Genomic DNA, 13471 nt, shown 5'->3' on the forward strand with positions numbered 1-13471 from the left:
GTCTCGCATCCGTACGTGAGAATGGACTCTATGACTGCTATGAAAATCCTCTTTTTAAGCCTTCTGTTCAGGTTCGCCTTCCAGATTTCCTTCATGTCGTTCATAGCCCTCCACGCCATCGCCTTCCGTATCTTTATGTCCTTCTCCGAACTCATCATTCTTGACCCGAGGTAATTGTAGTCAAAGACTTTCTTAATGGTATCATTCTCTACGGTCTTGAGAGTACCTTCGTCGCAGTTAAACGGCATGTACTCTGTCTTTTTAGTGTTTAGGTGAAGTCCAACTTTATTGCATTCTAATTCTACTTTTGTCAGTAGCTGCTGTGCTTCCTCCATCTGATCAGAGAGCAGGACTATGTCATCTGCAAAATCGAGATCTGTGAGCGTAACTGGTCTGACCCTTTTGGTTCACCCTGGTTTTATGGTAAAACCAAGCTTGTCACGATCTTTGGTAGCTTGACGCAGAGTGTAATCAAGGACGATTATAAAGATGTAGGGTGCCAGAGTGTCTCCTTGCAGCACACCAGCTAGGAGCTCGAACACTGCTGTTTCTCTGTCTGGTGATACAGCTTTCGCCATGATTTTGGTATAGCTGGACTCTATCGCTCTCAGTGGATGGTCTGGCACTCCGTAAGCTTTCAGCATCTTCAGCATTTTACCTCGGTGAATGGAGTCAAAAGCTTTGCAAAAATCGATGTAAGTAAGCACGGTTGGTAGGTTGTTCCTCTTGACTTCCTCGATGATCCTACGGAGAGCAAGTATTTGCATTACTGTTGTGCACTTCTGCCGAAAACCATTCTGACTGAATCTTAGCTTAGGGTCAATGGCGGTGCGAATCCTGTTCAAGATCATCCGATTGTATACCTTGGCTAAGATGCAGGTCAAGCTGATACCGCAGTAGTTATCTGTCTTTGTGAGGGATCCAGACTTGGGGACTGGGATAATGTTTGAGAGTGACCACTGTTCTGGTTTGTCGCCTTTCATCAGTGCCGTATTACACATGTCCAGCAAGATGTTGTCCAGGTCGCAGATCTTCAGGACATTTGGCGGTATCCCATCTGGTCCAGCGCTCCTGCCCTGTTTGAGTGCATATTTGGCCTTCTTCAGTTCCTCAATGGTGAATGGGCCATCATCGATGTCAACTTGTATTAGTATCGTGGGTATGTCCTCTTCTTCTTCCATGATCGTTGGAGGGCTTCCCAGCAGGTTCTTAAAGTGAGTAAACCATGTCAGGATACGGCCCTCTGCTGTTTAACCACTTATTTGACCTAATGGGGACTTCTTCCATCTACTGATCTCATTGACTAGGCGCTATGCTTCTCCATGCTGCATGTCTTCATTAGCAGCTTCTATCTCTCTAATCCTCTCAGCTAGTTCCTCTTCCTTCAGTCGGTCATAGGTGGCAAAGAGATTCTTCTTTGCTATCTTGAACTTGTCTCTTAGCTCTTCTGTTTCGCTCCTTCTAAGTTCGGCATGACAAGCATTGACCACACTTCTTGCTGAGACGACGTCAGGGTGTTTCGAGATCCGACTCTTCTTGATTCGCTTCACTGTAAGCAAACTCTTTGTTGCATCTGTGTGTGCTTCCATGAGCCATTGATAGTGGTTGGTGGCAGTCTCTTCCTCCCCACTTTCCAGTGGGCCGAAGCGATTTCTCACCTCCACTGTGTACTGAGCTTGAAGAACAGGTTGTGAGGAGAATGCCTTCCAGTCTATCTTCTCCTTGGGACCTGTGGCTTTGAGTTGCTGCAGGCTCAGTCTCACTTGCATTGACACTACTCTGTAATCAGAACTGACCGAGTTGAAGGTGCTGTAGGCTTCTGTGTTGATCACACAATTTCGCCATTTTGTTCTTACGAGGATGTAATCGAGCTGTTTCCTGTACATGGAGGCTCTGTTTTCATATGTCCACAGTTTACCAGCTCGCTTCTTGAATTGTGTGTTGGCGGCAATAAGACTGTGTTCCTAGATGAAATCAACTAGATATTGTCCATTTCTGCTGGTAAAGTCTTGGTATGAGTATGGAACATCTTCCAGTCCGACGTGGGCATTAAAATCGCCGAGCACAGCCAGGAAGTTATGTGCCGGTATTGAAGTGACAAGCTTCATGAAGTTTACTGTAGAAGGCCTCCACCTCCTTCTCCTTGCTGCAGTTGTGCAGGGAGCAACAGATGATGACAGAGATCGTCGGGTTTCCGTCGAATTCCGCAGTAAGGATTCTGTCACTGATTGAGACTACGCCCCTCAGTGCCTCCTTCGCCATGCGGTTCAACATCAGCCCTACTCCACCTTGTGCTGACATCATGGTCGGCTCTCTCCATGCGGACGAGGTGATGAGGTGCATCCCCTCTACCTATGTGAACCTTATCTCTTCGTCAGGGTGTACATGACGGTGTTCTTGGATCCCAGGATGGAGATCTCGTATCTGCTTGTCTGTGATGCCAACTCTGTGCATCGAGGCAAGAGGTAGATGGTGTTTGCGTTGAAGGTTGAGATGATCGTTTTTACCTTACAACGCAAAAGAGGCACAGATCACTCGGCCCCCTTGTCCGATTCAACCCTCCCCGTGGGGTTTGAGGTTGCATCTTCATACTGCCTGTCTAGACCAGGGTCTGGGCGTTCCGCAGAGTTCCTAAGCACTCCCAGCTCTGGAAGTATAGGGTTTGTTGGGTTGTCTGTCATCATAATGCCTTACAAGGCGCAAAATGAAAGACTGTGTGGCGCGCCACTCCTCACACAGACAGTAGGTGGCCGTTGACTCACAAAGAGTTCATCCGCCCTATGACAGGTTTTGTCTTAGTCCTGCTGGGTGCCTAGTTACATCCTCAAAAAATTCTGTAAGATTCGTCAGACATGATTTTCCTTTCACAAATCTATGCTGATTTTGTCCGATGATTTCACCGCTTTCCAAATGTGCTGTTATCACATCTTTGATAACTGACTCTAGCATTTTCCCCACCACCGATGTCAAGCTAACCGATCTATAATTCCCCAGTTTCACTCTCACTCCTTTTTTAAAAAGCGGGGTTACATTAGCCACCCTCCAATCCTCAGGAACTAATCCAGAATCTAAAGAGTTTTGAAAAATTATCACTAATGCATCCACTATCTCTTGGGCTACTTCCTTAAGCACTCTGGGATGCAGACCATCCGGCCCTGGGGATTTATCTGCCTTTAATCCCTTCAATTTATCTAACACCACTTCCCTACTAACATGCATTTCCCTCAGTTCCTCCATCTCACTAGCCCCTTGGTCCCCTACTATTTCCGGAAGATTATTTATGTCCTCCTTAGTGAAGACAGAACCAAAGTAGTTATTCAATTGGTCTGCCATGTCCTTGTTCCCCATGATCAATTCACCTGTTTCTGACTGTAAGGGACCAACACTTGTCTTAACCAGTCTTTTTCTTTTCACATATCTATAAAAGCTTTTACAGTCAGTTTTTATGTTCCCTGCCTGCTTTCTCTCATAATCTTTTTTCCCTTTCCTAGTTAAGTCCTTTGTCCTCCTCTGCTGGACTCTGAATTTCTCCCAGTCCTCAGATGTGCTGCTTTTTCTGGCTAATTTGTATGTTTCTTCTTTGGAATTGATACTATCCCTAATTTCCCTTGTCAGCCATGGGTGCACTACCTTCCCTGGTTTATTCTTTTGCCAAACTGGATAAACAATTGTTGTAGTTCATCCATGCAATCTTTAAATGCCTGCCACTGCATATCCACCGTCAACCCTTTAAGTATCATTTGCCAGTCTATCTTAGCTAACTGACATCTCATACCTTCAAAGTTACCCTTCTTTAAGTTCAGAACCTTTGTTTCTGAATTAACTATGTCACTCTCCATCTTAATGAAGAATTCTACCATATTATGGTCACTGTTACCCAAGGGGCCTCGCACGACAAGATTGCTAACTAACCCTTCCTCGTTGCTCAATACCCAGTCTAGAATGGCCTGCTGTCTAGTTGGTTCCTCAACATGTTGGTTCAGAAAACCATCCCGCATACATTCCAAGAAATCCTCTTCCTCAGTACCCTTACCAATTTGGTTCACCCAATCTATGTAGATTGAAGTCACCCATTATAATTGCTGTTCCTTTATTGCATGCATTTCTAATTTCCTGTTTAATGCCATCCCCAACCTCACTACTACTGTTAGGTGGCCTGTACACAACTCCCACCAGCATTTTCTGCCCCTTAGTGTTATGCAGCTCTACCCATATCGATTCCATATCCTCCAGGCTAATGTCCTTTCTTTCTATTGCGTTAGTCTCCTCTCTAACCAGCAACGCTACCCCACCTCCTTTTCTTTCATGTCTATCCCTCCTGAATATTGAATATCCCTGAATGTTGAGCTCCCATCCTTGGTCACCCTGGAGCCATGTCTCTGTGATCCCAACTATATCATATTCATTAATAACTATCTGCACATTCAATTCATCCACCTCGTTACGAATGCTCCTTGCATTGACACACAAAGCCTTCAGGCTTGTTATTACAACACTCTTAGCCCTTATACAATTATGTTCAAAAGTGGCCCTTTTTGATTTTTGCCCTGGATTTGCCTGCCTGCCAGCCACTTTTACTTTTCACCTTACTACTTTTTGCTTCTACCCTCATTTTACACCCCTCTGTCTCTCTGCACTTGTTCCCAACCCCCTGCCACATTAGTTAAAATCCTCCTGAACAACAGTAGCAAACGCTCCCTCTAGGACATTGGTTTTAGTGACAAGGTATTTCACATTGCCATTGTCTGTAGACTGCTCAGTTTGTTAGCATCCAAGTACTGAAATTTACAACCTGCAGTGCTCATTAATCATTATCACAGGCACAGGAGGTACTGCAGATGCTGGAAATCTAGAGCAATACACACAATGTGCTGGAGGAGCTCAGCAGGTCAGACAGCATCTCTGAATGGGAATAAACAGTTGACGTTTCAGGCCAAGACCTTTCATCAGGACATCAGCATTGCTCATTAATCATAATATTACGTAATCACTTTAGTGTTTCTCTTTTCTGTACCAACATTGAAAATGTAGTTGGGTTCATCCTGACTTTACCTTTATAATCATATCTTCAATCACAGGGGCGAAGACGTGGCTCTCCAATTCCAAAGGTTTAATGGCAACACCGATCTGCCACAGGATAGAAAAGTAGTCAGTGTAAGGAAACTCAACAGTACAATGGCGACAGTCAATGCAGAGAAATTCAGCAGCAGGAAGAGTGGCAGTCACTTCTGGGAAATTCCAGCAGCAACAGAGACAGTCAATGTAAGGAAATTTGTCAGAACCAGGAGGGACTGACTTGCAGGAAAGTGAACCAGAAGAGGCAATACTCACAGCAGAGATATCCAGCAGTTGGAAGAGGACAAATATGCACATAAATATATTCACACAGAGGTACAGTCAGTGTAGGGGAATCTACCAGCAGAACCATGACATCCAGTGCAGTGAAATTCAGCAGGAGAAAGGAGAACAGTCACTGCAGGGATATTAAACAGCTCAAAGTACAGATTGGAGGAGATTTAGTGGAGGCAAATCCACCAGCAAAAATGGGCACAATAAGCAGAAAGGGTGACAGATGTGCAGTGATATTCTCCAGTGGAAAGGGTGCAGTTAGCTTGAGGAAATTCACAAGAAGAAAGGGTGACTGATGTGCAAGGAAATTGACTAGCACAAATGATGAAACTGGGAACTCCATGAACGGAATGGCATGAAGCAAACAGCTTCTGCCGACACACTGAAAGTGTCAATAAACACAATCTGATACAGTATTTTTCGGAAGGGGAACTGGGTTTATTGATGAAACGAGATCTCTGAATTTGTCATCAGAATGCACTGGTTTAAGATTCAGTTTAATTTACTGTCATACACAGCAAGGTGCAATGAAATTCCTTGCTCATATGCAGCTCATAAAGTAAACAGTGCACATAACAGTAATAACAATAAATAATGTGATAGTTGGAAAATAACAGAAAAGTGCAAAGATAATAGTTCAGAGAAAAATGTTATACTGACAACAACGGAATAACCAAGAATCGGAGAACACGGCGGCACCACCTGGAAGGGGTTGTATGAAACCTAGTGGTTCAATGAGGCAATTTGGAATTATATTTTAAAATTTTGCCTGTTGTTTCAATGTTTAACCTATATTAGTTTAATTTTAAAACATACTTTTATCAGACTTAATTTTAAAAATATAAATATTATAACTTAACCTATAGCAAATGCAGACAGTGTATCTGAGTGGTAGAACGTGGGAATTTATAAGCAGTGAGACTGTCGCAGTGGAATAAGTCTGCAGTTAACAGCTTTGTCTGGAAGCTGTCCAGCTCACTGACAACGTGTTGTATGTGAGTCTGACATATTCTGACACATAACACGGAATAGGAGACCTTGGAGAGTCTGCTTCAGAGTTGGTCACTTATGACAGTATAGATTAAAATGAGGTTGGTGTGTACTAGTGAGTACATAATGAGATCTTTGTAGATACTGAACCTAAGCAGGATGGAGCAAGGGGGCTCATAATACTGTGACAGTAGGGCCAAGGGACAAATCTTATTTGTTATGTTGCTTCATTGATGCTAGTCTGAGGGAAATGAGGGCCAGTTGGAAACTGCCAGTCCATATAATTATTTTTTTTTCTCTTTTTCAATCTTTTTATTAATTTCAAAATATAGAAACAAAACATAGCAATAATACAGATAATATGAGATGTATTGTTACATTTAAAAAAAGAGTAATTGCAAAACCAAATAGTGGAAATTACCAAAACTCCCATACATGTAGAACTGATCACGGATAATATAAAGCAAAAAAAAAAGAAAAAAGAAAGAAAAAGAGAAAAAAAAACCCATCCCAAAAGAAAAAAAAACAACTAAACTAAACTAAAAGACTTGGGCAAAACTAACAACTTAAAAATGGAAAAGAAGAAAACCTCAGCGTCGACGATTCCATTCCCCTCCAACAACAGTACATGACTCACATGCTTTGGTCATGTCCCTTGTTGGAGAAATATTGGAAAGATATTTTTGATATTATTTCAACGGTCCTAAATATAGACTTACAACCTCATCCAATTACTGCTATCTTTGGACTACCAATGATAGACTCAAATAATTTAACCTCTTCATCACAAAGGATGATTGCATTTCTTATTTTAATAGCTAGAAGGTCCATTTTGTTGAATTGGAAAGAGATCAACCCTCCTACAGTATTTCATTGGTTTTCACAAACTATGGTGTGTCTGAATCTGGAGAAAATTAGAAGTGCAGTTTATGACCCTTCTATTAAGTTTGAAAAAATTTGGAGGCCATTTATTCAGCATTTTCATTTGATGTAATTTGATCATTTCCAAACTTGTTTTATTTCTCTGTACCATATAATTAATTTAAAGAACTCAATCACACAGATTATCATCTCTAGATTACTTATGAGTCTCATACAAATTATCTTAAGGAACAGTGCAGCTGATAGAGCTATTGTCTCCCAGCTCCAGTGACTTTCGGTGCTGTCTGGGTTATGACTGCATATTCTTGCTGTGGCCACGTGGATTCCACGCCAAGTGCTCTGGTTTCCTCGAATATCCCAGAAATATACAAGTTGGTAAGTTAATTGACCACTGTGAACGGCCCTAGTGTATGTGGTGGAATTTGGTAAAGGTTTCTGGCACTGTTAGAACAAAATAGGGTTAGTGTCAATGGGTACTCAATGATCAGTGCAGACTTGTCCGTTTCAGCACTTGGTCACTCTACGATAATATGTGGAATTGAGGATGAAAGAAAGTTGGGTAAGAGGAGCTTGGGATTGCAGTAATAGTTACTTGTGGAATGTAGTTCCAGATTTAAAAAGCAAGGGGGTCCTGTAAGGACATTCGGTAGAGCTTGAGATTGTCTGGGCATTAGGCATTTGGAAGGGGCCAAAAAAATAACAAGTTGGGTTTAAGCCAGCAGCCAGTGTAGGAGCCGGACAGAGTTAGAGTGGGGAACTGAGGCTTTGCTTAGGCTAGGTTGTGGTTTCTGTCGGGTTTCTCTTTCTTTCTTTATTAGTGGTTAGCTAGAGTGGTGAGAGCGGATTCCAGGTCTGTGATATGATCCTCATGCAAGATGTGGGAGATCTGGAACACATCCAGTCTTTCTCACTGCTACATTCGTGAGAAGTGCATCTGGGTGTAGTTCCTTATAAACCGTGTTAAGGAACTGCAGCTAGAACTGGATGACCTTCCGAGTTCAAAGTAAATTTACTCTGAGAGGAAATGATCTTAGAAAAGCCATCTTACATGTGAAGTGGCAATTCCAAACCAAACTTGAATCTTGAAGGATGCTAAACAGCTGTGGCAGGGCTTGAAGCACATCACCTCCTACAAAGCAAAATCAAGTAACATCTGTGACAACATAGTTTTGCTCCCAATGAACTCAATGCCTTTTGTGGTTGCTTTGATCAACAGAACATGCAGGCATCTTCATGAACTATCATGGCTTCTGTGATTTTAGTCTCCCAGGCCTACGTGAGAGCATCCTTCTGAAGGGTGAACCCACAGGAAGCATCTAGCCCAGATGGTTTACTTAGCTGAGTACTGAAGACCTGTTTTAATTAACTGGCTGACCTGTACTGACTTTTTTAACCTGTCGTTTCAGAAGTCTGAGGTACCCACCTACTTCAAAGAAGTTTCAATCATACCAGTGCCCAGGAAGAACATGGTAAATTGCCTTAATGACTATTGTTCAGTAGCACTTATATCCACTGTGATGAAGTGCTTGAGAGGTTGGTCACGAAGTGTATCAATTCCTACCTGAGGAGAGATTTCAATCCGCTCTAATTTGCCTACCATAACAACAGGTCCACAGGAGATGTTATTTCATTGGCTCCTCACTCAGCTCGGGAACATCTGGACAGTGAATATGCATGCCTCAGGCTGCACTTCATTGATTACAGTTCAGCATTTAACACTATCATCCCCTTGAAACTAATCACTAAGCTTTAAGACCTAGGCCTTGATAAATCCTTGTGCAACTGGATCACTGATTTCCTCACTTGCAGACCCCAGTCAGAATGGATTGGCAAAGTATCTCCTTCACATTCCTCATTACCACAGGTACAACACAAGACTGTGTGCTTCGCCCTCTGCTCTGCTCCAAAGCCATACTGTTGCTGGTCGACTCCAAGGTGGTGACGAATCAGCATACAGGAGGAAGACTGAAAATCTGGTTGAATAGAGCCAAAACAACCATCTCTCACTCAACATCAGCAAAACCTAACAGCTGATTATTGACCAAATGAAGAAGAAACTAGAGGTCCATGAGCCAGTCCTCATTAGGGGATCGAAGGTGGAGAGGGTTAGTAATTTTAACGTCCCTGATGTTATCATTTCAAGGGATGTGTCCTGGGATCAGCACATTGCAATTACAAAGAAGGCACTACAACATCTCTATTTTCTTAGAAGTTTATGCAGACTAAAGATAACATATCAAAGTTTGACAAACTTCTATAGATACACAGTGGAGAGTATCCTGACTGGTTACATCAAGGCCTGCTTTGGAAATACCATTGCCCAGGAACGAAAAAGCCTACAAAAGTGGGGGATACAGCCCAGTCCATCACAGGCAAAACCCTCACTACCATTAAGTGTGTCTACAAGGAGCACTGCCACAAGAAAGGAGCATCTGTCATCAAGAACTCCCACCATCTAGGTCATGTTCCCCTTACTCTGCTGTCATTGGTAAGGAGGTACAAGAGTCTTAGGTCCTGCTACAGAAAGCTGCAAACTCAGTCAGCTCCATCATGGACACTAGATTCCCAAGCATCAAGGACGTCTTCAAAAAGCAATGCCTCAAAAAGACAGCATCCATCGTTGAGGACCCCCATCACCCAGGACATGCCCCCCTTCTTGTTGCTACCATCAAGGAAGAGGTACAGGAGCCTGAAGACACACAATCAACAGTTTAAGAAAAGTTTTGTCCCCTCTGCCATCAGATTCCTGAATGCACGATAAATCCATGTACACTACCTCACTTTTTATTGCTTTCTTTTTTACACAACTTACTTATTTCTTTTAAAATATTTTTATTCTAAATTATCGCTTTATTGTGTATTGCAATGTACTGTTGCCACAAAACAACAAATTTCACTACAAATGCCAGTGATATTAAATGTGTTTCAGAATCTGATTCCCACAGCACCAGGTTCAGGAACAGTTATCACCCAGGTTCCTGAACCAGCATGGATAACTTCACTCACCTCTGATTCCCACAACCTATGGACTCACCTCCAAGGACTGTACAACTCATGTTCTCAATATTATTTATTTATTGTTTTTGATATTTGTAGTTTGTCTTCTTTAAGCACAATGATTGTTTGTCTTCTTTAAGCACAATGATTGTTTGTCAGTCTTTGTGTGTAGCTTTTCATTAATCCTATTTATTTGTCCTATTGTGAATGCCTGCATGAGAATGAATCTCAGGCTAGTCAGGTTGAGCACCCGTCACCTGAAGTGACTGAAGCCCGAAGAGTTTTGGATTTTGGAATATTTTCATCTATGTAATAAGTTATCTTGGGGATGGGACCCAAGTCTAAACACAAAATCTATTTACATTACATATACAGCTTATACATATACCCTGTAGTTTTATATAATATTTTTAATAATTTTGTGCATGAAGCAATAATGTGTACCTTGAACCATCAGAAAAGTGAGCTATTACTACCTCGATCAACCTCACTACCTCAGTACCCTCATCAGCAACGATCTTGATAAACTCATCTATGAATTTCTCTGCTGTTTCATGAACAGCAGACCCTTGATCACCACAAATCTTTAAAAATTTAATACTGTGGCCTTTTCTTAAATTTCTGCAACCAACTTGCTGAATACACACAATTATCTTCAATGTTCAGTTCATTGTGATATATCTGTTTCATCTCTGATCAGCATACTGTTAAGCAACATACAGTGGCATGCAAAAGTTTGGGCACCCCGGTCAAAATTTCTGTTACTGTGAATAGCTAAGCGAGTAAAAGATGAACTGATTTCCAAAAGGCATAAAGTTAAAGATGACACATTTCTTTAATATTTTAAGCAAGATTATTTTTTTATTTCCATCTTTTACAGTTTCAAAATAACAAAAAAGGAAAAGGGCACCCTGAATGGTCAGTACTTACTAACACCCCCGTTGGCAAGTATCACAGCTTGTAAACGCTTTCTGCAGCCAGCTAAGAGTCCTTCAAATCTTTTTTGGGGGATTTTCGCCCATTCTTCCTTGCAAAAAGCTTCTAGTTCTGTGAGATTCTTGGGCTGTCTTGAATGCACTGTTCTTTTGAGGTCTATCCACAGATTTTCGATGATATTTAGGTCAAGGGACTGTGAGGGCCATGGTAAAACCTTCAGCTTGCGCCTCTTGAGGTAGTCCATTGTGGATCTTGAGGTGTGTTTAGGATCATTATCCTGTTGTAGAAGCCATCATCTTTTCATTTTCAGCTTTTTTACAGACGCTGTGATGTTTGCTTCCAGAAATTGCTGGTATTTAATTGAATTGATTCTTCCCTCTACCAGTGGAATGTTCCCCGTGCCACTAGCTGCAACACAAGCCCAAAGCATGATCGATCCACCCCCGTGATTAACAGTTGGAGAGGTGTTCTTTTCATGAAATTCTGCATCCTTTTTTCTCCAAACATACCTTTGCTTATTGCGGCCAAAAAGTTCTATTTTAACTTCATCAGTCCACAGGACTTGTTTCCAAAACGCATCAGGCTTGTTTAGATGTTCCTTTGCAAACTTCTGACGCTGAACTTTGTGGTGAGGATGCAGGAAAGGTTTCCTTCTGATGACTCTTCCATGAAGGTCATATTTGTTCAGGTGTCGCTGCACAGTAGAACAGTGCACCACCACTCCAGAGTCTGCTAAACCTTCCTGAAGGACTTTTGCAGTCAGACGGGGATATTGATTTGCCTTTCCAGCAATCCTATGAGCAGTTCTTTCAGAAAGTTTACTTGGTCTTCCAGACCTCAGCTTGATCTCCATTGTTCCTGTTAACTGCCATTTCTTAACTACATTATGAACTGAGGAAACGGCTACATGAAAACGCTTTGCTATCTTCTTATAGCCTTCTCCTGCTTTGTGGACATCATTTATTTTAATTTTCAGAGTGCAAGGCAGCTGCTAAGAGGACCCCATGGCTGCTAATTGTTGGGACAAAGTTTGAGGAGTCAGGGCTTTGAAATTTGCATCACTTTGCCTTTCCAAACAATGATTGTGAACAAGCCATAGCCCTAACAAGCTAATTAAGGTCTGAGACCTTGGTAAAAGTTATCTGAGAGCTCAAATCTCTTGGGGTTCCCAAACTTTTGTGTGGTGCTCCTTTCCTTTTTTTCACTCTAAAATTGTACAAAACAAATATACTAATCTTGCTTAAAATGTTGAAAAGAATGTTCCATCTTTAACTTTATGACTTTTGGAGATCAGTTCATCTTCTACTCACTTAACTATTCACAGTCACAGAAATTTTGACCATGGGTGCCCAAACTTCTGTATGCCACTGTATGTTCACTCACAAGCTAACAAATCCATTCTTTCAATATACAATTGAGACCTTTGTTTTTCACTTTATGCATTGTTTTTCTATTTTTTGTTAACTTCAATTCATTATTTTCAGCATAGAACTTTAACAGGTCATAGATGGTGGTTGCTTCTCTGTCAGATGCTTCACACTTACACTGCTGTCAGGTTTTTCCAACAACTTGGCTTTGTGCTATGATAAACATAAAAGCTTCCTCTTTCTTTTCACTATTACCCACAGGGGTAACTGCAGGTCTTTGACATTTTCAACAATAGCTCCACAGCACAGAGCAGAGAATAAGCACAAAACACATGGAAATCACTGTGATAAATATACAAAGGTCTGGCTATGATGACTGCTGAAAACAAACTGGTGCCAACAGGGCCCCACTCAGGGTATGTGAAGTTACTTCTCAGCGTATGTGGTGTGGTGTGCAGAGAGCTGTGCATTGCCTGAGAACCTTCCCAATGCCTTGTGGAACCTCCATTTGTGGCGTCATATCAGCACTCAAAAGAATTTCAGAATTTGGATTTTCAGATAAGGGGTGCTCAACCTGTATAAGGTAATATATACGTACTTTGATAATACATTTACTTTGAACTTTGAATGTTTGGCTCATTTGAGAGAATGACAAGGTGATACGTAGAGAGGTAGTCACATCTAGGTTGCAGGAGGCAGGTTGCTGGGTGATTGCAGGGAAGGAAATGGAACAGGAAGATCGTGCAGAATACCCCTATGAACATTCCCCTCAATATCAGAAATACCACTTTGGTTGCTGTTGGGGCTGGTGACCGACCCGAGGAAAGCCACAGCAATCAGGTCTCCGACACTGAGTCTGGCCCTGTGGCTCAGAAGGGAAGGGAGAGAGAGGAGAGTGCTGGTGATGGAGGAATCAATAGTTCAGGGAACAGCTAAGAGATTTTGTAGAC

At 41.9% G+C, this 13471-nt stretch overlaps 1 protein-coding gene across 4 annotated transcripts in view; it reads right to left on the minus strand.

Annotated features, from left to right (window-relative positions):
• Positions 1-13471, minus strand: part of yeats2 (YEATS domain containing 2) — a 173507-nt gene that overhangs the window by 6213 nt on the left and 153823 nt on the right. For all 4 annotated transcript variants that reach the window (XM_072255690.1, XM_072255691.1, XM_072255692.1 and 1 more), the window contains one exon: positions 5053-5127. In XM_072255690.1, the coding sequence (XP_072111791.1) occupies positions 5053-5127 (75 nt within the window). The remainder of the gene's footprint in view (positions 1-5052; positions 5128-13471) is intronic.

This window comes from Mobula birostris, chromosome 4, assembly GCF_030028105.1.
Source record: "Mobula birostris isolate sMobBir1 chromosome 4, sMobBir1.hap1, whole genome shotgun sequence".
NCBI classification, from domain to species: domain Eukaryota; kingdom Metazoa; phylum Chordata; class Chondrichthyes; order Myliobatiformes; family Myliobatidae; genus Mobula; species Mobula birostris.